The sequence below is a fragment of the Corvus moneduloides genome, chromosome 7, assembly GCF_009650955.1.
Source record: "Corvus moneduloides isolate bCorMon1 chromosome 7, bCorMon1.pri, whole genome shotgun sequence".
NCBI lineage: Eukaryota > Metazoa > Chordata > Aves > Passeriformes > Corvidae > Corvus > Corvus moneduloides.
In genome coordinates this window covers 14871545-14899141 of record NC_045482.1, presented here as the reverse complement: position 1 = coordinate 14899141, position 27597 = coordinate 14871545, and the positions used below count along the sequence as shown (strand labels likewise).

General features: G+C 37.6%; 1 protein-coding gene across 5 annotated transcripts in view; it reads right to left on the bottom strand.

Annotated features, from left to right (window-relative positions):
- The window catches only part of PDE1A (phosphodiesterase 1A), a 181003-nt gene that overhangs the window by 10991 nt on the left and 142415 nt on the right, over positions 1 to 27597 (bottom strand). For all 5 annotated transcript variants that reach the window (XM_032114162.1, XM_032114163.1, XM_032114161.1 and 2 more), the window contains 7 exons: positions 26318 to 26418; positions 23654 to 23779; positions 17651 to 17752; positions 17411 to 17531; positions 13475 to 13556; positions 12074 to 12194; positions 10121 to 10305 (listed from right to left, as the gene is read on the bottom strand). In XM_032114162.1, coding sequence (XP_031970053.1) covers positions 10121 to 10305; positions 12074 to 12194; positions 13475 to 13556; positions 17411 to 17531; positions 17651 to 17752; positions 23654 to 23779; positions 26318 to 26418 — 838 coding nt within the window. The remainder of the gene's footprint in view (positions 1 to 10120; positions 10306 to 12073; positions 12195 to 13474; positions 13557 to 17410; positions 17532 to 17650; positions 17753 to 23653; positions 23780 to 26317; positions 26419 to 27597) is intronic.

Sequence of the window (27597 nt, the reverse complement as noted above, 5' to 3'; positions counted from 1 at the left end):
GGAAGGGCAGAGCCCATCAGGTCTGCGAGAGAGAGAGGGCATGGAGAGCAATGCCTCACTGGGGATGGGGCAGACATCAGAATTGAGGGGAAGCCCTGAAGGAAATTGGCCTATCAGCCTGGAAAAGTCCAAACCATCAGCTCACACAAGTTGGAACAAACTATAGGGGGTTATGCATGTGCTGTCCAGTACTGCTGCCATTATGGCTAATGGCACATACAGAACAGGAAGGAACAGATATGAGGGAAACTGTGCTTCAGGGGCAGCAGCAACTGGAAAAATAATGTTTATGAAAGGCTCTACTCCTTGGTCTAGTGCAGAGACTTGGAGAACAGTACAAATGAAATGGCCCAGAGTAAAGGAGAAAGAACAGAACAGCACAGAGAGGTGTCACCAGGAATAACTAGATGAAAAAGAAACAGAGAATGGAAAACTTGTGATGGCAGGTGAAGAGTCCAACAAAAAATAAATGTGCCGTCTTCATGGAGGGCCTATTTGTCTTGCTATTATAATCTGTATTTCATAAATGTAGATTTTAGAATCTGTACACTAGTATAGAAGATACCAAATACTGTTAATTTAAAAAGTGAAAGCATTGCAGTTTGAACAACATGGGCATAAAACAGCTACATGATATTGCATAAAATTTCAACTTTGGATGTTAGAAATTATTAAGGAAGGAAACCAAGCATTGAGGTACTTATTGAGTTCAACTGGCATCTCCCGGAAACTCTGATTGTGAGTGACCAGTCCAAATCCAGGCCACAAGTGATTGCACATGACAACTGAAAGATAACCCAGAATGTAAGCACATTTTTATTGCTGTCAGCATTTGGCACCACCTTACTTTTCTAAATACAGAGAAAAGTTCCCCCTGAAGTACAATTTGGTCTGTGGAATGGGATGGAAGGGAAGACCTTCAAACCTCAAGTGATGTGCAGAAGCATGGAATAGTCAAATAATTTCCTTCTTCTGTCATTTATACTTTCTAGTATACTTTTTTAAAAATCAAGAACACTAAAATTTGAGCACTTTCTAAACTGTTAAACCATTTTTTCCTTGGTTTGGATTCTAAATCTTCTGAAACTTGGACAAGTAGTCTTTTTCTACAGACTTTAATGCAGCTCTTACAAAGAAGAGGTTGGGCTAAAACCATTGAGAAATATGTACATGGAACTTGATGCAAGTTATGTTCAATCTAGAGACGTTATTTAAAGCACCTGTCACTCATGACACAACCTACCTACATAAGGCTTTTTTCCCTAAGAAAGTTATTTATGTGCCATATTCGCCTCCAAATGGCAGAACTGCAGCATTTCTCCTTAGCTTTATAAAAAAACCCAAGGAAATTCAAAGATAAAATATTTCACATGCTGCTCAGATGCATCAGTAAGTTAAAACAAGAAAAGCTGAATTATAAGCACACATAAAACTGTAATATTAATATAGCTCACACTGGTGATACTTTTTCACCAAAATGCTAGCAAGAAGAGAGTATTTTTCTCGCTGAATGTTGTTTTAGGACTATTCTAGCCAGAACTCAGGTGTGTCTTGGTGTAACTGGATGACTGACCATTTTATTCTCATATTAGAAAGCTCAGAATGTTCATATGTGCAAAATCCACTACTGTCTTTTCAGTTCATAAAGCCTGAATATCCAAACTTAAAATTGTTCTCATTCACTCCTTAGCAAACTTAACTGGCAAATGAAGATTAAGAGTTTAATCGTAACAACTCCGCTGGATTGTTCTTGACTTATGTCACAATGGTCTCTAATTTCTATGACTGCCCTTGAGATGATCTCAAACATGTCTGTTTAAGAATACCTAAACCAGAGCCAAACTCTAACTCGGGACTAACTGATGGATGGAGCTCTGAAATGGAGTATCTCTGTACCAGGATACACTTGATAACATACCAGTTAAAAGTTATGCCTTTTGCATTTAAACTGGTGTGAGACTACAGGAGTACCACGAGTGGCTGGTAGGAGTGACTGAGACTGAGAAGCCTCAAGTACAAAATCCTCTATGATGATGTCACAACTGCCATTAAGCTTCTCCCTCTCTTTTCTTAGTATGAAGTCTCTCACCTGATGGACATCTGACTCTATGTTCTCACTTGCTCTGCTCCACTCAGCTTTAACCCCTTTTTCATCTTTCAGAAAGACGAAAAACACTGGATTCTTACAGTCAGCCACTTGTGGAATATGCTAAATGTCCTGGAAAAATACATATTTCTGCTCTAAACACCTAATAATTGCACTCTATATTATATAGGACTTTTGTATTGCGTATAATACTTGGAATTTTCTATAATTTCTGCTGTCCTATCATTCTGATGAAACAGAATTATCTAGCAGTCTAAATAAGGCTGAGACTGGGACAGTGACCAATTAAGTAGAATTCAAGCATGGCACAGCTAAATTAATCCTGCTAGTGTAAGAGAAATGGAGCTGGCATAATGTCTGACCCCCACTGCTGTGCAGGAAGAATTGTAATAAACACTGTGGCAGTCTCTGCCTCCAGCCAGCCATGAAATGCCAGGACCCTCTGAGGGCAGTGGACCAGGCTGCTGCCCCTCACCCTGGACTGCATTTCTGGGAAGAGCAAGCTCCCCCTCCCTATGGGCACGTTACCATGACCAGCCAGAGATGGAAATAGAGTGTGTTAAATGAACAAGGTAATCTGGCATTTGCAACATTGTCAATATTCAATAACAATAAATAGATTAGTAAGGTAAAGAGATTAAACAACCACCCATCTTGGCCCTCAGAAAATTTTGGGGGATTTGGGGTGTGTCAGTTAGGCACTGAAGAGCTCAGGGTTTATCACAGCCATTCAGATAAAGGCAGGCAGGAGTACATTGTGCAGTGCAGTGAACTCAGGGTATGTGTTGTTGTTGCTACTGGTTTTGCTCTCTCTGCTTTAACTTGGCAAAAGTGACAGGAGCCAGGCCTGGTTATGTATTTTTCAGCTGTTGGGTTTGTTTTCTTTACAAGAATCCAAGTGTTATTCAGCAAAATTTGTGTGAATTCCTCTGTAAAATAAATGGCTTCACCTAACTGGTCTGTTTGGGGTGACTCAAGTTTATCCCTCTCTTCTGCTTTTCTGTGCCCTTTCTGAAATCCTGCCTTAAAGCACAGTCCTTTATGAGAAGGAACAATGGCATATGACACATAAACATGATAGAAGTGGTGTCTTTCTTCCCTTGTGTTCAGGCTGAGCTGTTGGCAAAATAACTGTAATGCAATATTTTTTTGTTAAAACTGGCAGGACTCATAAGACAATAGCCAAATTTCAGAATCGCTGAAAAATTCTGGTACTCAGTAATTTTGCATTTGCAGAAAATGTGTTAACTAGTGAAAGCAACTTCTTTCCTCTCTTCATCAGATTATACTCTTTTTTCATTAAGTCACATGGGTTTTCTGTTTTGTTTTTCACTGAAGTGTCAGAAAATTTAATTGAATTCTTTAAGTTCTTTATTTTTTATTGTTTGCTGGAGTGAGTGGGAGCCCTGAATCCCTTTCAGTCCAATGAAGTGTCCATGGAACACTAAAACTGTCACAAGACTCAATCTCTAGTCCCGTGCTGTAGGACTCTGTGGTGCCCCCAATGTACCACAGAAGCCCTGGAGGGTCTGTATTATCAACTACAGCACTGCTGCTTCCCACCAGCCCTGTTTGTTACTGCCTATGTATGCAGCAACAGTTTCAGGACGTGATCCAAGTGGTGAGGAAGCTTTGCTACATTTTGGAATTTTCTCTTTTGCATTTGTCCATCAACTTTCTTTTCCTCACCTTTCTGTGGTACAAAAAAGAGCGTTCAGCTGCTATGACCTGCACAGTACAGGGCTTATGAATTACCTTCCTGTTTACAGCAACTGCATCACTTGAGCATGTCTTGACCTAACAGGAATGGAGAGGAAAAACACAAAAGCCATATGCAAGCAGGACATCTCCAACCAACTGATGGCAGTGACTGTGAACCCCAGTAAAACAAATATCTGCTGAATCACATTGCAATTTTCATTGGCTGCATTGACAAAAAGCTACAATTCTTTACCCTTACAGACAGACATGTTGACGTGAAAGTTTTAAGCTGAGTTAGAGAGGAAAGCTGTTCATCTTCACTTCAGAATTAAATTATTTGAGGACTCTGTAATGAAGAATGCTGCTGGATGTTATGGAATCTCTGTGTATACTATGACAAACTTTGATTTCTAGGTTTGTCTACTTTTTTTTTTTTTTACTGAAAAACAAAATTTACAGAAAACAGTGACAAAAGACCGAAACCAGGACAACATGGGAAGGAAACACACCTTTCTAGAAGACATGTTCTCACATCAGCCATTTTAAAGAGAAAACAGAAAGACCAGGACAAAGCATCAAAATTTTGCAGAGAACAAGAGGACTGATCCTGGTGCTTCTGGAACTACCAAATAAGTTTAAAGACATGTCCAAAAGCTCCCAAACAGCCATGATTACCCCCAACTAATCTGCCATTTTCAAATTCAAGAAAATATTGCAGTAACCCACTGAGCTATTTAGATACTGATTCTTTCCACTTTCAACTCCTCACACAAATTTCATCACAGTTATAGGAGTATATAAAACCACTGCAAACCACGTAATCCAGTGGCACTTAATATTATAGCATTATGTTATCTAGAAAAATTAGCAAATACTAAATTAGCTAATTAAATCAAAACTTTACACTAAAGGATTTGGTTAAAAATAATGTGTGAGTTTATGGTTTCCTAGGGTTGCTACTTCTCCCTTTTACTTCTCTTTTGCTGTTTATTTGTAATCTCAGGGGCTTGAGTGCTAGAACTTTTGGGACAGGGAATGGGAAGGACATGATGTGGTGAGCCTACTAGAGGGAAAAGGTGATTTAAGTGATGTAGACTGTCGTGCAGAGATGGGCCAGCTCTCTGATGTGTACTCCAGGGAGATATAAAACAGATTCCACTATTAGGTCAGTTATCATTCCTTAGTCTGTGATTTACCAGGTATTGCCAATATCAAACATTCCTTCCTACTCTTAGCTCAACCCACTCCTTGCACTTACTCAGACCATGCTGAAAAATTCTCCTTTTCCCACTTAACACATTTCTGAATTAGCTCAAAAACTGCTTATGACCTAAGCATTTTAACACCGCAATTAAAATCACTGTCACCGATACTAGATGGGACTTCTTTAGCCTCCTGAATTGATTTTTTTCCAACAGATTAAAACCGTCCATTAGGGTAGATTTCATGTGCCAAACTGTCAGTCAGTTTCTGTCACTGTCACACACATCCTCCCACTGCCCGCCCTTCCTAGCGGCTGCTAAGTCACATTAACATGCTATCAGATCATCACTTTCAGATTTTCACATTTCAGCAGCTGCTACTCTCCTCTTGTTAGTGAGTCTGCAGAGAAAATCTTTCAGACAAAATGGAACTGAACCCTGTGGTTATTGTGACTGGAAGTATGCAGAACTGAAAGTGCCCGAGGGGGGCCTGCAGGTACCATGCACAGGTCTTTCAGAGGAGACATTTGTTATTCAGAATTGCTGCCTGTGGGGGGAAAAAAATGCTGGTCTCTACTCCATAGATGCAATAGTTGTTATTTTGTCACATTTTTATCATCAAAATTAAGCAGAGGCCAGTGTGAGAGACTCATTCAGCCTCACATCTTTTTCATCCCACCTTGATGAGGTCAGTCATCCCAGGCATACACTTTTGAGCCATGCAGCCCAGTGCACTGCCAAAAGTGTTGAGGACATATTCATCACTGATGTCTTTCCATAGAGATAATGCAAACTTGGGTCACATTCTGTAACACTTAATTCTTTAGAAGAGTTTCAAAAGCATAAAATGAAAACAGTAAGTTTGTAATACAACTGTTGTTGTATTATCCTGAAGACGGGTCCGTTTGGTTGGCAGATGGACTTTTTGGTGTGTTGTTCTGCATGCCCCTATGTTGTTATATGATCTCAGCTGAGTGTCCTGAGCTGCCTGTGCCTCTTTCTGTTCACTATAAACAGAAAATAATGATATTTTTTTATCCCTGTAACTTTATTTACAATGATCTCTACTGAAGAAATTAAAGCATGTAAATCAGCAAGCATGATTACTAGTCCATACCCTTACATTCTGTTAAGAGTACCTAAGCTTGCCAAGCACAGATCAACTTCATAAGTAAATCTTTGGAACATTTTTATAGAACAAACTAAGCGTGAATAAAGGAATAAACATTGTAATTTTTAAATATTAAATAATTGTGTTACAATTACGTTCTAAGTGCATGGTGAAGGATCTTACATTATAGTTAAATGTTTCTTCACAAATTCTGTGTTTCTTATAGCTTTCTCAGTAGGTCGATAACTTTCAGATCTTAAAATCCACTTAGAACACATCTTCTCTAATGAAAGAACCTCTCAGATACATCTGAGCACATTTACTGTCCATTTGCTACATCTACAATAATTGCAAACAGCAGCAGCCATCAACAGTATGTGTTGAAAAAAGCACAGGATGGAATAGTATCTTTATCACTGTGTTGAGTTGAACAAAGATTATCTGGTGATTGGGGCTTGGAATATTAATTAAACATCAAGACTTTCAAATTAGAATCCCAGATGTTTGATCATTATGGTAATTCCCTGTTAACAGCATCCCCTGAAAGGCCTGAGAAACATTCCTCTAATTCTCCAGTGGTGAAAGGTTGAAGACCCTTAGGCTATAGAGTACTGAGCTCCTCTGCATCAATTATACAAGACATGGCCTTTTTAGCAAAGTGGAGCCATCCTATTTACTGAGCCTTCTGAGAAGGAAGCTTTCAAACAGCTGCCTAGGTAGATAAACTCTTTCCTTACTAACACAGGCCTTTCCAAAAACAAAGCACGCTGTTCCTTGCACAAGCTGCTTGCTCTGAATCAAGTCTTAACAGCAACTATCTTTTCAGGGAGAGGTAGCTCCAGCATCTCCAGGAAAGCTTCCCTGTCAACAACACTGTCAGTGAGGATTAGTCTTTTCCTCTGGACTGTCTGGCACAGGAGTCAGACCATCTTCTCCAGCCCTTGCTAAGGGAGCCCTTGCTCCTGATGAACGGCCTCCCAACTTGTGCTACATGAGTAATCTTTTCCTGAAAACGTGAGAGGCTGGAGTGAGTTCAGATCATCCTCGGGAAATTATTTGGAACGTTGCTAGTTCCTTTCTGTATTCCTTGTGCATATGTAGTACTACATTTTATAGAGACAACTTCTCCTGAGCCTGAGAACTAAACTGGGAACAGTATCTGGTGTTTGCAGAGCCCATTGACAAGAATGCAGATGGTTCCTTTAACAGCACAAGCTCTGTTTGTCATAGTCAGCTCAGGAAGCGTGTTTGAAGATCTACACTAACAGCCAGCCTGTTTACTACCACGGCACAGTCCTCATACATGTGACCTCTCAATGCATTCAGCAATTTGTGACTTGTCATAAATTATCTAGCTAGGAACAATGATAGCACTTCTTTCACCTGGCAGTGATTTATCTCTGACATCTCTTCTCTCAGTATATGGTCCTACTAACATATGAATAAAACACTGCTTCACACATATGCCCAAAGCAGCCTAAAGATTTTTCATCAAGCATGGAGTCAGAGAAGGCAGCCTGAGATCCAGACAGGATGGGACTAATCATCTGAAGTTCAAGGGCTCCGGTAATTCACTTACGAGCTTAGTCAAACTTGGTTGATCTGAAAAGAATTTCAAGTGGAAGGGGGATGTAGTGCAATATTTTCTATTCTTTACTAGATGTTCACTTTGCACAGTCTGATTAAGGATTTTCAGCCTTTGCAGGGTACAGCTTCAAAGCAGATATACTGGACCAGTTGAGGAAGACTCCCTCTCCCATTAAGTGACAAGGAACTTACGTGCGACCTCAGAAAGTGCTCTATAGAAGACTATTTTTACTTAGCAAAAAACTATTTTATAGCAGTCCTTAGGGCCCACATATGGGCTGTGGACCCAGATATTCCATTCCAAATGAATGGAAAATATAACTTCCACAACACTTGTATAATTCATCCCTCAGCTGTTAATTAAAAAAACCCTTACTATCTGTTTACTAAAAAAATATAAATCTGTACTCAAAAGTATTTGCATTATTCACAAGGTTTCCTCTACAGGCTAATCAGGCACTCTGAAGGTCTCCATGCCATGCTCCAGGCAACTACAGACATTGCTGCAAGTAGCCTCTTTATGGCAGCAGATTTCTATAAATCTTTTCCTCACAGAGTGGTTCAAAAAACCAGATTCAGCCACAATCACACAGAGACAATATTGTTCATCACACTCTGGCCTCAACACCAGCTATTTACACTTACCCATTAGCTTCCCTAATGTATGTTTTACTGCAGTTCCATAATTCTGTTCAGGAAGTACTTAGACACGCTTCATTAGTCAAGTTGATGGAAGAAAAGAAGGTTAGGACAACCAAAATCTCAACAAAATCCATGGAGTCTTGAACACTAACATTTCTGTTTGTCAGAGCACTGAGCATGCCCAGAGTTTCTTGCGTTTTCCTGGGCCTCCTATTAATATTGACTGCAATCTTACCCAAAATAGTTTTTAAATCTCTTGCTGAAAGTAGCTTTGTGTTTTCAATGCCTGTCAACAGTCCAGTAAAACTGGGTTAAATATATTGGTAATTTCTAGAGCACAACAAAGCACTAGGAATGAAGGGGAAACCGTGCCCTTTGATAGCACTGTACACCTCCTAAACAACATACCAAAGAGTTGATGTACCAGAATCAGACTGGTTAGTTATATATAACTGGAAATGGCAAACTTCCAGACAATAAGTTCTCCATTATTCCACACTGAAGGACCTTTCATGTCACTAACTCAGGGCTGCTTGAACTCTGCAGGCTATAGCTAAGTGGCCTTGGGCACTCTGATGGTCTTCTATTATTACTGACCACTGCAAATTAGCAGTTCTGTCCTTTTGACCAGCCAGTATTAGTTGGGCAAGACCAAAGGAAGAAATTGGCTATATAAAGCTTCTCATGAAGAAGGGACAATATTAATGGAATCCTCTCCTCAGCTGCCCCTTCCACCTGACTCTGTCAAGTCTTTGTCACAAAAGACGTACGGAAGCTTATTCTTAATATCCTCCTAATGAGAATATTCATTTGCAATTTAGCACTAAATTAGATTTTATCACTGTTCAGCACTGTTTTTCTGTCTTGTCTGACACCTCTTTGAGAAAAAAGATGTTGATTTGGATGATGGGATGAAAAGCAAGGCTGGCCCTGGGTTCCAGTATATCATTCCCAGCTGTCAGTATCAGGTCATGTACAGCAAGACCAGTCTCAGCAGTGAAATGTAATGCTGCAATATTCCAGGTACTTGCTAGGAAATAACACAGCCTGTGGACAAAATATTCCCGAATGTCATTCACTTAACCTGAATTGAAGCTTTAAATTCTTTTTAACAATTAGCACAAAACATTTCAATCAGGTAACTGTAACTCCAGACAATTTTCAGGTGTGGTTTGTGAACTGAGATGCTTGATGCAGGTTTGGCTTTATTAACTATCTACTGGCAAACGAAGAGTCACTTTTGGCTTGCTTGGGCCTAATGCATGCAGTGATTGCCCAAATCTTTAGATCCACTGGGTCATTTAAATAATTGCCTACAGCATAGTCCCAAGAAGCCTGCAATACTCAATCTTGTTTCATACAGTGGGGAACAAATAGCATTTCTAATAGCAAAGTACAACTTTCATGTTTCTGAAGAAATGTGACAGCACACACTACTTTGAATTGTTGATTCTGGCATTTAAAGCAGATGTCAGTATCAGTTACAATTAAATGTGCAAGAATGCACATTTCTAAACTAAACCTCTAAAGATAAGATGTGCAGCACAGAGACTTTTAGGTTATAAGATTTACTCTCATCCCCTAACCACCTACACCTCTTTAGACCTCCTGAGAGACCAGAACAGGAGCATCTAAAACAAACATTAAGACATAAAATATATGAATACAAGACAGCTATGCATTTTTACAGGTTGATAGAAATTAAAAAATGAAAGTAGGTAAGATCTTAGGGAGTGACCTATAAAAACATTCCACCTTAACATATCATACCTTCTGCTGCTAATTCTTTCCATCTTTCTTTGTTTGCTTGAATAATCTTCATCAAGTTGTCCTTGAAACTTCTCAGGTCTACAGTTGCTAGAGAATTTTCTGTGTGAGTCCCTCCATCACCTGTACTTCTAAACCCAGGTCGTCTTTGTGATTCAGCACTGCTTACTGCTCCCAAACTATTTTGGCTGCACGAGGGAAAAAAACCCAAACTATGAACACAGTCAGGCAATTTTAATAATACACAAACAGTTCATCTGAATCAAGTTGCTTAGGAACTAACCTGAAATAATAGTTTTTTACCAGAGTGTACCTAAGATACAAGATGTCTTGCTGACCATTTTCCAGGGAATTCTTGCAAAAATGTGACAGCTGAAAATACATTACTTGTAATGCAATCTTGAAGGAAAGTTTACTCAGCCATTTTGGAGCAGTTTCTTAGCTGTGTTTTTGAACAGTGAATGGTATCTTTGGGTCTTACAGGAAAGATATCTGATCATTATTTTTTGACCCATTTAGAAAAAGGAAGACACAAAGTCTGACATGTATGAAGCATACTACAGGTAAGTTTGGCTTGAGCTGAAAATTCTCTTCAAGCTACAAACCTTCAAGTGTAGTCAAAGCAGAATTTAAGATAGTGGCTTTAAAATCCACTAAATAGAGACTGCAGCTACTTTACACCCAAGGTAAGTAGAAGTGAAATTATTCATACATGTATATGCATATACATGCAAAGGTGGAAAAAAAAGAATGAATGCTCTTTTTTCCTTAGAATTAAAAAATAAGACCTATTTCCAACCTTGTGTGAGTACTCATGTCTTACTAGGTTTTGTTTACTCAGCTTTGCTGCATGGTTTATCTCACTGCTACCACAGAGAGATATTAATATGCATACAAATGGGTTTCCATTAATCAGAAAAGAGTTGCAGTGAACATACCAATGAGAACTTCACAAGAAGAGTTAACTCTAACTTCCATGTGTTCCAGAGATGTTGAATGGGATGCAATGGAAAGAATAGGCTATAATTCTATTGTTTTCCAGGCACCATCTCATAGCATCCACTCAGTAATGTGTGTGCAATTCTCTGGCTCAGACTTTTCTGTCATGCTATAGGCTCTCCACTCTCCTCGTAAGTGTTGCACTTGATTCCACACAAAGAAAAATCCCTTTATCCTCCATCTCACATGGATCATAAGCCCTTTTTCGTTTACCACTCATTCATGAACATCAACAAAAAATGCAGCCTGAAGCTGCTAATCATTTGCAGCTGCTAATCACTCATCTGTGAAGAAGTGAGTGTGTAAACAAATTTGTCATCGGTAATACATTAGTTTATCACTGTCCCCCAAAACACGAAGAACACCATCATAAATACCTACTTCTAGTAACTTCTACTTGCTTCTAGTAACCAAAATATAAGAAAGAGCTAGGTTCACCCTTTCGTTACTAAAACCTAAGTAAGGCCCAGAAAATGAAAAATTGTCTTGCAGAGTTATCATTTAGTAACCTCAGGGAAAGCTCAAATTACAGTTTTAAAATGAAATAAAAATATGATAACAGAGGCAGTATTTGTAAAGGTAGTATCTGATTATTCAACAATGCTTTCAGCAAGGAGTCACTCAGATTACACTGACATAGTTAGTTTGCTTTATAGGTACAGGAATTTCGATAACCTATTGCAAAGATTATATTTAAAAATTGTAGAAATCAGTATCATGGTTTATATATGTTTATTCTGATCATTATTGGGGTTTTGCCTTTTTATATGCACAACTGTTCAGTCAATGGGGTAAAATAGCACATTGCAAATACAACGCAGCCCCACAGGGTGGCAACACTGCACAGCTGTTTGTTACCTCCCCAACTTCAAGTAACTGAGATAACTCTGAGAATGACGCTAGTAGGATTATTATGCGAGCTTTTGTTAGTTCAATAACAAAGCAGTGTATTCATACCTGGGGGTCCCAAATGCAGGACTTTCAGATTTTGTCGCTTCCTCTATAAGAGGCATAACAATTTTCTCCATTGAATCAGTAAGAAGAGAAAATGTTGGTTCTACTATGAAATCAATGAAACCTAAAGAAGAAGAAGAGAGAAAATCAGGTTTTACATTTCTACAAGGTTCAAATCTAAAAATAAATACTTGCTATCAGGCTGATTTTCTAACTGTAGTCCCACTTCAATATACTGCATACTGCCAGTATAACCTCGAACAAAACAGCACAATTTAAACAAAAAACACCTGAAGCTGTATAGATATAAGTAGGTATTAATAATTGCAGCTTTTCATTTTTTTTCTTGTAAATTTTATGCACTGCAGAACACACCTACCATTTGAAATGAGTACTAATTATTGAATAGAAGGGAAGCTACTGTTGAGCCAGAGTGCTACAAGTCATGCTGTCTCTTTTACCATCCGGAGCTTCTTGCCAAGGAGTTAATATTTCAAATTGCTGTTTATTATTCTGTGGAGGTAAAGTGTTATTTCACAGTGTGTAGGAGGGTTCTGTCAAATCAGTGAAGAGAACAAGTAATATCCTTAGGAGACAGCATTCATCCCACAGTTCTGAGATGTCAGCTCTGAACAATGTCTTTTACACTCTAAAGTGCTCATCACGGTATGGAATGACACAGTGAGAGAATGAAGCATTATTCTCTACTGAGCACTTAACAGAAAAAAATATGTTAAAACATGAGCTAGCAATGGATTTCCAGATGTCTTTATGCTCTAACCATGCAACACAGCATGAAGGTGAGCAACAGTGATTCAGTCTAGGATCCAGCTTCTCTCCTGCAGTCAGTATGATGCTCAAGCATATTTGCCTACAAACTCCCAGTGAAATGGAATAAAGGATATGCAGAGTGACAGAATGCAGTCAACCTTGTCAACCCACGGAGGCTTGACCCTCTGTAGTTTGACCTGACACACTAATAGGCTTAACTGCAGTCCAGAGATCTGATATATTAATTAGCTCTAAGTTGAGATCATCTACAAACTGGTACTTTCAGATTATAATAGAGACAGACCTGTGAGTTCTTGAGCAAGAGATAAGCAGTTTGAGGACATGATCTGCCAGACTCTAAAGTGTGTACAGTAGAAGCTGGATTAACCTTGGTTAATCCCTCTCCTACTCCTCCTTGGCATCACATATGGTGAAATTACATCACGTTCTTTTGAGATCAGCACCATTCTGCTGTAAAAGCACATGAGCTTGGTGAATAGATAGGTGCAAAGAAACACTTTCCATATAATGGAATTTTGAGCATTTAAAATTCCAAATGGGTATATGAAATGTCCTTGTGAATTTACATGCTCCTACACAGACAAGAAAAAGCAAAACACAGCTTGTCATTACCTATTTGAGACTGAGCTACCAAAGTGGACTTGCGGTCACAAAGAGGGGAAAATTGAAGACCTAAAGCAGCCTCCTTGTCTCCCTGCAAACAACAATGTTTAATATTATAAGCATATATTTGATAGAGGGACAGAGGGAAAAAAGAAATCTGAATATTCTTAGTATTTATTCAACGTAACACTTTATTAATTTATATTCCTAAACAAAAACATGACAGACAAATCTTCAAATCTTCAAATTTTGATTAAAAGTAAGAGGCTAAATTCTAACTTAGTTTTGGCAAATTTTATGTAAAGAAACCTACTGCAATCAAGTTCTCCTCAACAGCAAAGCATCTGCCAATGAGATTTAAAATATATTAAGTCCTTCAATATTCACAATTTAGTTCTGCTGATCCCAGATGTAATGGGACTAGAGACACTTAGACATGTTTGTAATAGTATGCCAAATGCTGAGTGTTTCCTTCTATTACATTGGTTCATCCAGCACATAAAAATCCTTCAATGGATTTACTCAGGTCAAGTGTATGAATTGACTTGAGCTTATTCTCACTAGAAGGCATTACTCTCTGCTGCTGAAGCCACAAAAAATAGAAATTCAGTTTCATTACAAGGACGATTTGTACAACCTAGCTCCGAAATTTTTTCAACAGTTAGCAGATTAGAAGAATCTTTTTTGTTGCAACAGTCTTAACAGACAGGAGGGTGTATCTCCATTTTCAGCATGGTAGACCAACTGATTTGCAAAACCTCAAAAAGAAAGTCTAGTGGAACAAAAAAGCCCTGAAAAGACATCTTTCAAAGGAGGTTATAATTTGTGTTCCTGGACAAATCTGGCTGCCAGACACACTGACATTATAGATACAGGAAAACCTAGTCTTTTGCAAGCCAAATAAACCTATATATTTGTCATGGACAGTGCTGTTACATGATCATTCAGTGGGGAGCACTACATGAACATACCATTTTCCCAAGGAGAACTGGGAAAACAGAAACTGATGGATGAAGAGGGTAGTATCGACCTTCCTTAGTTTTTTTATCATGTATCATTGGAGTATATTTGGGAAAGGTGTAGAACCACAAAAGCAGTAAAACCAATCCAGCCACAGGAACAGATGCAGCTCGCAGATTACATTTCATGTGCAAGTGGAGAGCTTTATCACCATGGCCATTAAATTTTATATGCAAGTGTTAATAATTTGAACTCAAGAGTATGGAAGACGAACATGAACACTTGCTACTAGGAGCAGTGGGAGTGGCATCTCCATGTAAATACAGGAGCCAGATTGTAATATCATATAAATTGGGCTAGTTCTAAATATTTCAGCATAGTTTAATACAGGATTTCTAAAGTAACATAAATGTTGCAATCTTCTCTTCATTAGGTATGAAAAAAGAGAAAATTCCACACTACTTAATGGATGAGTTTGAATTTCTATTTGTTTTCAAGTAGCTCTTTATGGCAATTATGAATTGCTTTGCAATCAATGTAATATTAATTAATTTATTATTGCATATTAATTAATTAAGTGTCACTTAAGTCTAAGACTACTGTAAATTGTAATAATGGACACAGCACTGCTATTTAAACCAGTCATTAGAATTTAATGAAATTTAAAAACAAGATACAGAACAAAACAGAAAAAAAATTTCTTTGTCCAGGCCCTCAGCTCACTTTTAACTATTTTAGTGTCTTTGGATCTATTCAGACTGAGAGTAGAGTGTTATAGGTGCTGTGATACTTCTTTGAGTGACTTGAACTATGTATTTCTTTACTTTTAAGGATTTGAGATGGGTGGCTGTATTTCTATTTTAAACAAGCAACTCAGATTTTCTTTGGTATTACAATATTCTGTAGTTGTTGCTTTTAAACTTAAAGTGTGGTTTGGCTTTTTTTCCTGAAGTTAACACTAGGACATATTTTAACCATTAGCTGTAGTTAACAAAGACTTTGTCGAAGTGAATGTTCATTTTTTTGCTGGTGCTCACTACTTTGAAAGCTGCCTGTGAAAGCATTGGATTTGTATCAGGTGTTTCAGAATCTATTGCTTTTCCTGTAACATACTAGAAGTAGTTGAATTACTATCTTTAAAGAAAAGAAGAGGAGGAATTAAGGGGGTTTATATACATTTGGAGTACATCATCTTGGCTGGCACATATTTGGAAATCCCGGAGATCTCTATCACACAGGCTCAAAGCAACAGACCAGAGGATGCACAACAAGCCAGTGCATCTAGGAAGTAGGAGACCTTCTGTGTCTGCACTGCTCAGTGCATATGTGCTGCTACTTCACCACACTTTAAAAGTGCTGGAGCTACTCCACACACACTGTCCTTAGCAGTACATGGAAAGAATTCTGTTTCTGATGCACTCCTCTGCAGCCTGGAAGCTTTCACGTTTTATACTGCTGCATTGCACACATATATATATGTTTTTACTTGTTCTATTGTTAAATGCCTTCTCGAGTTTTTGAGCAGCTTCCTTGGAATCCAGTCACTTCTTCTAGGGAATGGATAAAGGAACAACTAAAACATTAGCTGGTCCTATGCATTCAGTGACCAGTGTGGTACTGTTTACTGCTAATGCTACCTTCACTTGGCTGGACACATTGCCTCACTGTCCCATGCACCCTGTCTAGTCTGCCTCTCTGTGTCTAAAATGATATTACAGTTGGTCATTTTATGACCTTTTCTCTTGGGTAATCTGCTCCTCCTTTTTGCTCTCAAGTTCAAAATCCTCAAAATTTCCATTGACAGAAGCAGATACAAACTCATGACTACCCATAATTTCCACAAAACTCAGTCCATTCATTATTTAGATAAAGGCACCATCTCTCCGGTCTGCCTCCCCATTGCAAAGCCCAGAATCAAGGATGCCCTGATGCTCCCTACCAAGAATTCTTATGAAGAATCTCCAGGAACTGAGCAGGAACCTTACAGGGCAGATGGGTCTAAGAACCTCATGGTTTAACATAGCCCTTGTTTTGTTCTCTGGTCCCTTTATCCAGTGTGACCAATCTGATTTGAAAATGTCAACATATAGAAAAACAAGACAATAAAGGTGAACAAGACATACACTGTTCCCTGATCTGTATTAGCCCTTTTTAAAATCTGTGCATAACTCTAGAAATTGTCATACCTAAGCTGGATTTTGATTATGAATTGTACTTCAGTAACTGTTAAGCTGTCAATGTGCATGGTTGCAAATACTGATTACAGAGAGAGTATTTTCTCTCCGGAGAAATGTTTTTTGCTTCACCTGCTCAGGTGAGTCAAAAAATGGCAGCAGTAACACCAACACCTACTGGGGTTTTCCTTGGAATTCAGTACTGCACAGAAATAAAAAGACTTTCACAAAGGTGTGTCTTCATTTTTGGTTTAGGATATATGGTCACAGCATTAACAGGATGGTACTGTTTAACCTATGGCTTTGGATCAGGCTGTTATGAAAGCAACACCTTCAGATCTATGTGGCATATGCATGGCAAATACCAGCAAGGAAAAGAAATAGAAGGGCTTTCTGAAATGTGGAATGGAGACAAATTTTTGCCTTCTTTGCTGAACATGTATTCTTCCTATTTTCTCTCATCCTACCCTTCTGGTGCTTCTTTATAATTCAAAGCATATATAAATCTCTGTCTACAGAATGAAAACAGCTTGGCAAGTTATATTATAATTGGAAGGAAAAAACCCACTACAACACTCAGAATCTTGGTATCAGCTGAAACAGATAGAGAGCTATAACCACTTTGTCTTATTCACACACATAAAAGTTGAAATAATGTCAGCGATATGTATGAAGAACAAAGAATATATACTCCTGACTATGCTTGTCAATCACAACCAACAGCAACCCTGCTGGTAGACTTAAGAAAATATTTAATCGTGTAACCATTGCTTCTTGAACTAGATTTATTAAAGGATTTTAAAAATGGCACCTGTCGAAAAAATTCTTCCATCAGGGCCATGGTCCACCGGTAGTGCAGTTCCCAGGATTTTGCTGGATGGCTTATGTCTGCTGCATGTAGAATCAAAGACATGGCTTTGGCTTTGTCTACCCTGTCAATTCAAGGACATGCTCCAATTATCTCAAAACAAAAGCAACTATTTAAATTCTTTTCTTGAATATGAGCTTATTGAAAGACTACAGATAATGAACAGAATGGAAAATAACCTACCCCTGTGCCTGCTGTAGAGTGTGTCGCATTGTTTTAATTTGTTGAAAATGACCCGACATATCTGTAGACAAGACCATCTCAATGACCAAGCTACGCAACTCCCTAAGAATAATTAAAAGCAAAACGACTGATTAAAATTCATTTATTCTAGGTATGGTACATTTGTTTAAGCAGTATTTGTTAATTAATAACTTTCAAAACAACATCATGGGTTTTATTATGTTTTAAAAAGCATTTAAAAAAATTATTAACAACTTGAACATTGTATCCTAAAGGGATTCTGTGAAAGCAGTGTACCTCAGAAAATGTACTCTGCAATCATTATTTCAGAGTCACACTGTTTTGTAAATCCTATTTCCTAGTGCATAAACTAATATTACATGCAGTTCTCTCACCCATTATAAGTAATTCCTTATTTTTTCCAGCAGTAGAGTATTCAAAAAACAAGTTGTTCTCTGGGCTTACCACCATACAACAGGGCACATTATTACTGCCCTCATATTAGTGAAGAGTGTGCGTAACACTAAACCTAGGAAGAAGGCTGTGGAAACACTCAGGAGAGTGAGAGGAAACACTCAGAAGAGCAAGAGGTATTGCATCTGAAATACTAACATTATATCAATATAAGATCATTATGACAAACAATCTTTCATTCCAAAAATATTGTAATATCTATTTTATGAATCAGAACAAGTTTGGGATTAATATTTCATCTCTGTCTTGGTATTATGGTCAGAGATGTTGGCTTGTCCATCAGCTTTCTATTAAATCAATATGAAACTAATAAAACATGAATCATGTAAAAAGTGTATTAATTCTGGTTGTGAATATGAAATTAAATTAATTTTGTCAACAATAATTACTGACTTAGAAAATTCTATCTCCTTGATGTAGAAGGATATAGGCCGTGTAGGAGTCCAGTGGGTCTTTATTTACATGTTTTTTAAATGGCCTAGGAGGACAAGTCCTGCTTATACATATATGGGGAACAATTCACCTCATTAAACCTTTCATCAGGTACCATATTACCTTCAGGAGCACACCCCCAATCTTAAGGATGTCCAAGTATCAAATACAACAGTAAAATCCTACTTTAGTCATTCTCACTGATCTTTCATATTGTACTCATACGTTTGATTTAAGTAAATCAAAAAACATGCAGGTTCTTTCAAAGGACTATACTTTAAAAAGGTAATTTGCAGTTTTCTTTAGGGCTGTTAGAATACTTTGTTATTAAGACTATCAAGACTGCTTTTGATCCCAATTAATTACATATTTAAGCAGATATTTGTCACTGATTTTTATGTATTTATTCCCAATTTGCTTTAATGTAACTGGATAAAGACTCGATGCTCTCACTTCTACTCAATAATATGCAGCCATAGCAACTTGTATTTAGAAAATGCCTTACCTTATCTGATCTCATAATAAGATACTAATTATTTTGCATCCCAACTGTTCCTCCTCCACATTGCTTTGAAAGTGTACCCTTCAAAAACAGTCAAACCCATTAAAAAAATAAAAGCAAAACAAAAGGAAAAAAACAGCTAGCACTACAAGAAAAATGAGGGATCTGCATTGTTAGACCCTGTTGTTTTTAAGACTGAGATAATTATCACTTCTCTTTTGTACAGGAGATTTTCTTAGGAACTTTCAATGTCTGAACTTTTTAGAGTAATCAGAAATAAGTTCACCCCTACTCACAAGACATCTCACCCCTTCTACACAAGACACACACACAGAGAAGCAAAACCACACTTTCAGTTTATTCATATCGTCACGGCAGCAGAAAAAAACCCTAATTCTTACCTCCAACACCTGAATAAGGATCAAATAGTCTAGCACTGTGCTGTCACACACTTCTGAAGATTTCAGGCCACTAAAAATCTGCTTTACAGCAAAAGAGAGTTTCCTGCAGTTGTTAACTACCTGCGCCTGTATCCACCATAATTAGAGGGATAGAAAATTGAGATCTGATGGGGAAATGGTAGATAAAGCTCTACGAGAGCTAGAAATACTTCATCTGCTATCATTGCACAGAAGGTTACTCTTGGACTGATCCCATTACCAAATTGCTTCCCAGGGAAAAAAGACTGTCTCAACTTCCATATTGTAGGAGACCTCAGCTGGTCTCTTAGGTAACTCCTGGACAGAAATCCCTCCCAATCTTCATTAAGCAGTCCACAACTACAAACATCAGGATAATACAGATACCTGCTGCCATGGCAAAAAAGACACATAGATGTTGTCCTGCTATGAAGGGAAGTGGTAACAGAATTCACGTACAGCACATGGCAATCTTTCAGGCCCAAAACCAGAAGATTACTGAGTTTGAGTCTACCATCTCCACTTAAGTAAACTGTCATGTTCTGTGCTGGCATCCTTTCTTAACCCTCCTCATAGCCATAAGTCCTATGGATAGGATACTGTAAAACAACACAGATGCAAGACTATGTGAAAAAATTACATGAACAATGCTGTAATAAAGAGACAAGGAGTGGCAACGTGAGTTTCTCGGAAAAGTAGTTAACCAATAAATAGAAACCAGCTTTACCTGGATTTGTCAATGACAAAGACATTTAGTCAGCTGGAAACTAATCAAAAAATTCAGGAAGAGATTAAGATGAGCAAAAACAAGGTGGGAACTGAAGACATAAGCCTCGTCTTCAAATTATAGGAATCCTCAGCCAGAAGAATCCCAAGGGACTTTGTGAAAGAATGTTGTTCATTATGCATTACATAGAATACATGCTGGTTTGTTCATCTTTTTTTTATAATCAGGCAATATATCACTGTATGCCTTATGACTGGGATGGTTTGAGACATTAATACTGCCCCACCACCTATAACAATATTACACATGGGGTGCTGGAACACTGGAAATCTGGTAAAGCAAAGGAGAAAAGGGGACAAATGAGGATCCCTCTTTAGTTATTTAAGAGCACTAAGTGAGAGAAACAAGATAATATCGAAGACCAGAATGTATTTTCAGAGCTGAGAAAAGACTGAAAAATTACTATGAATGTTGCATGCATTATCCACAAAGGACATCATCCTCAGAACGCTGGCAGTGTTCCCCAGCTCAGACCAGAAGCCTAAGTTTTAGACTTAATTGAAGCTGGAAGTTTATTAGCACATTTATCTTCCTAATGTTAACATGTAGAAGAGAAAATGGAATACCATAAAGTAATTTCAGTCACGTTGCTTCATCTTGCTAGAATTAGCAGAACCTCAGTTTTAATAGTCAGCAGTGTTAAATTTTTGAAAAATGAAATTTCTGCAACTAAAGAAAATAGATACGACAGAAGTAAAGAAATGAATCAGTGCCAGGAAGTATATTAAAAAGTTGAACAGATTATCATTTCAATTTACTGCCAACTTGATTCAGTGCAACCTTCAAAACTGTTAGTTTACCAGCATGAGTTTCAGTATAGATCCAAGAAACTCACTCAAATAAGAGCTTCTGGTAAGTGGCTACCAGATCCATCATTGCACCAATGAAATGACAGGGTAACAGGAATTTCTGGATATTAGGAATGAAGACCAGGAAACTGTCATTTCCATGACTGACCCTCTAAATTGAACTATCACATTGAAACAGGTTGTGCAGGTTGGCACAGACCAGCACTTTGGAATTTACTGCTGGCTTCAAAGTACAGACTACAATTGCTGAGCTAATAAAAAAACATGGAACTGAATGTCCTAGTTTAGACTCTTGAGCCTATTAGTCCATTCATAAATTTCTTCTACATTGTACTGACTATGCCCAAAAAGAGATGATAAATTCTACTTTTCTCTTATTGCCAAATCTCACCAGCTGCAAACTGGCTGCATATACTAGAATCTGTGTAGCCACTCTATACAAACAAAATTTGCAAAACTAAACATCTTCTAGGAAAACATAATTGGGTTACACTGAGAAGAGATTGAAAAGGAAGTGAAGACAGAGCCAGCATGTGATTGAGCAAGTTCCAAAAGAACGTGGTAATTTATCACAGGTTCAAAAACCACAGAGAAATAAAATGCAACAAAAGTTAGAGAAAACAGTCCACAACTGAACTGGACAAAGAACTGTGGGAAGACCTGCCCAAAAAATCTATGCAGAGAAGTGTGTGCTTCAGAAATGTGAAGAGAGCCTATCACATTCCCCCCTTTATTTTGTTTGCAGTCCACCAGAGCAGTACATACGAAATCACAACCTGGAAACGACAGGCTCCTCTTTCCATTGGCAAATATTTGGTTTTCATTGTATTACTCTTTTCCTCAGTGACATAACGAAAGGGAATGACTGGGATAAACTGTACTAGCTGGCAGCCAGATTTCTATCAGCTGGAGCCACTGTATCTTGCTGCAGGTATTCCTAAACTATACTGATTTATGGTGGTCTCCAGTAATGAAGAAGCCAGGACTGGGGACACATATAAGTGTTTTCAAGCCATCTGTGGAACACTCCTGAACTGAAATTCATCTGCCCCTTTCTACTTGGAAGCATTCTCTGGTAGGATGCAATATGAAACAACTCCACTTCAAAAAAAATGTACTCAAGGCAACATGTCTGAAGATTTGAAAATACTTTTCCCTCTAAAATTATGAATATGAATATGACTTTCTGATGGCATTGTACGGGCACAATCATTTTCTCCATGCTCAATAGTTAGGACAAGCAAAAATAGGGTCACAGAGGCCTATCAGCCCCAAAACTATCAGGCCCCAAATAGTTTCAAGAGAAGCACGGCTGGCTCATGTTGGCATTGAAAATCTAGGTGTGTAGGCAGTTATCAATGAAGTTTCCTACTTACTTCTGGTGAAATTTCTACAGAACTAAATGTACAACACAAACCTTCTGATAACTAAATCCAAATGAGTATCCTCTGAAAAGAATTATTTTAAGAGAACTAAAAAGTGTATGTTTCCTCTCTCATTTTGTATTAAATAAAAAAATTATAAATGTTTTTAATATTTTTTTAAAACATGTACAGAATAATAATTAAATGAAACCTGGAAGGGCCAGCAGACATACATTGAATAAATGCTTTATTTAGGGGTGTTCTCACTATGTAAATAAGTAAAATCTTATAATCTAGCACATAAAACAGTCCTTCACCTGTAAATATACACCACAGCAAAATTTGATCTGGTATTCACATATTCCTTCATAAATGTATAGTTTTGTGAAAATACAAGTAAAGCAGTGTTTAGCTTTGTTACTCCTGGTACCATCATTCACAGTGGGAGACTTTCCTGGAAGCAGAACATATCTCTCTGAACTTCACAGTCCACTTGTCTGCAAGTGGTTTTTTAAGGTCGCTGAATAATATCTATGTTTACAGAAACACACAGAAAACTCAAATTTTAAATGCAATATGTATCCATCAACAATATACAAAGATAACATTTCCTTTTTAATAATGGAGAGAGTCTTAATCCAACACCTGAATTTTAGCCTTACGGGTCTTATTATTTGTGATATATCAATTGCTTTCAGCTGTCCAAATTTTCTTCAGGTATTACACTAAAATTAAGATGAAAAAGAAATTTCTGTAGTGCTTCTGGGCCTTTATTATTTTTGGACTGTCCAGACAATTCATTTTCTAATGCTTAACCAAGACGTGACTCTGCTGAAATCCCAGGGGCAGTAGAGCTCAAGCTGGCAGCAGAGTGTGACCCTTCATTGTGTTTTCAACACACTGGTTATGTTGGACAAAGGCAACCTAGCTCAGGCAGCATTGTGGTTTTCCTAAAGGGCTATCTCATCTGAGGCACTGTCCACACACTCCAGCACTGTGCTTCATAAATGAACAACCTCACTTGGAAAATTATATGGAGTCTCCCAAACAGTACTTAACAACACAGCAGCCTTCCCTAGGCTCTAATATCCACTACTGTTTCCAGTGTCAACTTCCTGTAATTTGAAATCTTAAAATAGACTCCACAGGGAAGGCCTGGTGGTTTTTATTATTTTTAAATACTGGGAGTATTTCTGAATGTCACAGCAAGTCTTACCTCCAGTCATCTTTGTTTAGATTTGCAAGGATGTTCATCTCTTCTTCCTGCATGAGTCTATAAGCAGCACTTACATGATGATTTTCAAGAACAGAACGATCATTGTACAGTATAGCAACATCTGACCTAGTGTGGAGGACAAAAGGCAGATTTTGTAAAAGTGTTCCAATGATGACTCTGAGAAAGGTAGGAATATGCATTCTCCATGAGAAATATTGACTATAGATACATATATAGAGATAGATACAGATATATCAAACTATGTGCATTTGTCCCTATTGTAACAAATACTGATAAATTTTCCATCTTAAATGCATAAAAAATTATCATTATGCCAAATTTCCCACTGTTTGTGGGAAAGTCATATTTTCAAATGTGTGATGTTTTATTGATATGACCTAACTGTGGCAAAAATTTGTGAGATCTTTGAGCTTCTTGACTGTAGATAGGATAATAGAGCATCAGACATGCTCTAATTAGGTTACAAGAGTACACTAACATAATACAACCATTTAAAATGCAATATGTTCACCAACAGCAGGGCTCCACACATAGCATGGGTATTAAGAAGTTACTCCCCCTGCTCTGAGGGAAGTGCTTTGGCCCATGCTACTCATTATCAGAAGATGCTGTAAATAATAAAGTATTAAAAAGTTTCCATTTCATATGTTTTAAACAGCCACCATCTTTTCTCAGAAAAACACAGAAACCTTGAGCCTCATTACAATGGGATGGTAGAGATGCTAAGCTGCAATTTGATTGCACTCAAGTGCTTACTAAAGAAAGACCCATAACATAATGTTAGCACACTTAACAGTATCCTTTCCTTCCTAATCAAAGACTAATGTACAATTCCAAAATTACACTGAGATATTCACAAATTTTGATGTGGCATGGATTTATCATACTTAGCTTCAAACACCATTAATTCTTGGGGAATTTGTTTCCCCAAGACCTGATCTGACCTGCTAGGCAACCCCAGGAGTCCCCTCTCTGCTAGAATTCTGTTCTGACAAAACTATTCCTGAATATTTCAATTTGGTCCACTGACAAGTCTGTACTAGAAGAAAGGTGTGTTGATTTAGCAGTGCAGCTTACTCTGACATAAATAAACTAAATTCAACCCCTTGCTCTGTTGAGCAACAGTACATATTGTCATGTATGGTACCAAGGAACCTAAATAATTTAAATAGGATTGGGAATGTTAGAGGAACGAACCATAACCACCCTAAATAATCAATATGTTTACAACCATAATCTAACTAAAATCATGGGAAAATCTGTTATGACAATCACATATGTTTATGAAGCACACTTTGATCAACATAGCTACTTATGACTAGGCTTAAGCAGTGCTAAGATTTCCTATGATTTTGGCAGCCATTCATTCCATCAGTTTTCCTCAGGCAAAAGAAGCTTGGAATCACAGTCTGGGATGGCACATCAGGGCCAAGTTACATGAGGAGAGAAGAATGAGCTACATCACATAACAAATACCTGTTTGCAAATATGCCTGAGTAAAATTTAAAACTATCAGCTTAATTAGTTTTCCACTCTTGCAATACTTCAGAGCAAAATATTAAGGACAAAAATAGAAAACTAATATAAACTTGGAACTACAAACTGAAGTTTATTTTTAGCCAGACTATGCTGAGGGAGAAAAGAATTGTGTCCTTATTTCAGCTGCAAATCTAGCATTTTTTCATTATTGAAGGCCACATCTTGGAGAACAACTATGTTATAGATTAAATTTAAATGTAACCATTGGGGAATTTATCCATATAGGTGAGTGTGAGGACAATTCTGTTCAAAGTAATAATATTTCTAGCACTGAGCTGTTTTGTTAGAATATGCCAGTGCTATGCTGATTGTTTTTTTAAAGAGCAGCTAAAGCTAACTCCTCATCTGAGGATACTAAAAACAAAGTATAGCTTAGTGTAAGATAAAAATAAGGTTGTTTGTACTAGGTTAAGTATCAAATGTACCATTTTTCACTCAGTAATGGATTGGTCAGGGATTTTCCTTTGATAAGCTGAAAATATTTTAAGGGAGAGAAGTATATGCTCTTCTACGGGACCAGCAGCTAGAGTGATATGCTACACCTGCAGGAGAATGCAGTTAGCCTAACTTTCAAACTGGACTCCTTTCTGGATTTCCTTTTTGTATCTGCTTTCAAAACATGCTGGGAAAGGGCTCGTGCTAGGTATTTCTAAAGCTGTACTTGAAAGTTTCTCCCTCTGCACCAAGACCCTCTAAATTTAATACACAAAGTGAAACAAAATGTAAGCACATTGCTGTAAGTGACAAGGCATTTTTATGGGGATACAGTGGAAGAAGTTTTTGAGTCAGTAGTATCAGAATTTAAGTGAGCAGAGGGGTGAGGCGGTTTCAAGTCCATCCTCTGCATGTTCTGGACCTTTTTGAAGTTTCTCTTGATATATCAGCCCCAAAACAGAATTATTTCAGACATTATGGAGCTATCTCATTACTTTTCTACAGTTTTTGATCATGTGAGTGATCCCATTAACTGTACCGAAGTCAAGGAAGCAATTTGTAAAATCAGGATTGACATGGCTTTAGTAATAAGAGTTATGAAACAGTTCAGCAAGGATCTCAATGAACTGCAAACTCCAGATGTGACTCTTAGGAGACCACTTCACTTACCTTGTCTGAATATGAAAATTGTTCGTGGTCCCAGTATGTTCATAATCATGGACGGCAGCTGCAAAGATCATTGCTAAAATTTCCAGTTCTGTGAGCCAGTGCTGGTAAATGAAAAACAAATCATAGTCACATTTTTGATGATAGCTGAAGTCAGATTAAACCCTACAGTGCTGAATATATTTTGCATTACCTTCAATTTACATAAACTTTCCTCTTGTCTTACTCCAGATAGCTGTATATCCAAAGCACTTGACTATTATACAATTAAACAAGTCTTTGTACTTACAATTTCTCTGAGAGCAAGTTAACATCCTTATGGTCACTAGCAAAGTAAATATTGGCAGCCAAAAATATATGAAGTTATCAAAAGAATTACACAGTTTACTCTGCAACTACTTTGAGTATCTAATCTGTTAGCCACCCATGGCACTTGCCAAATTACAGTATATTAATCTAAAAAAACCTAATATGAAGTTTAGGTTATAATTTTTCTTTTAGTAAACTATAGATACAGTTAATAATAAATTGAAGGTACAAAATTAGCATTATCTATATTTTAGTGTACATAGCACTAAAATTAAGCCCGTGGGAGATTTTTCTCTTCTAAATTTTATCATACTTTGTACTGATGCAAAAAAAAAAAAAAAAAAAAAAAAAGTGCACAAGGCTAGTATAAAGTTACACAGAACAAAAGGTAATGTAGGTCATGTATACAAAATAATGCAGACCCTGAGTTTTGAGCCCTTTCATAACTCTTGCTAAATGAAGCCGTTCAGTATTGCTCAGTTTGTAAAATAACCTCTATTATCTTCTTTCAAGTTCTCTTTCTTGAATGATAAAAAGTCCTTGAGGAGAAAATTTACTCCATCTAAAGATGGGGGTAGAAAAATCATATGATAATTAACCCCCACAATCATAGGACTGATTCAGTCAAGTGCCAGTCAAGCATTTCCTCACATATTTCAGATGTTTCTGGCATACAAGTAAGCTTCTGTACTAAAGGATCAAAGAATGATCTCAACTTCATGCATCTGAATATGCACATACGTGTGCAAGAATGGATATGAAATGTATAAGCTGTCAGATGTAGTACAAGTTGCCAATAGTTGTTATTCTTTCAAAGAAGAAGAAAGGAAACAGTCAAGATTCATAAGCAATGTGAGAATAGTTAAGTAGGTCATTCAGTGACAAAATAAGGCTGCTGAGGAACAAGTACTGGCTGTTGGAGAAGCAGTATAGGTCTAGAAAGGTCACAGACAGAGGAATGAGAATGTACTGTA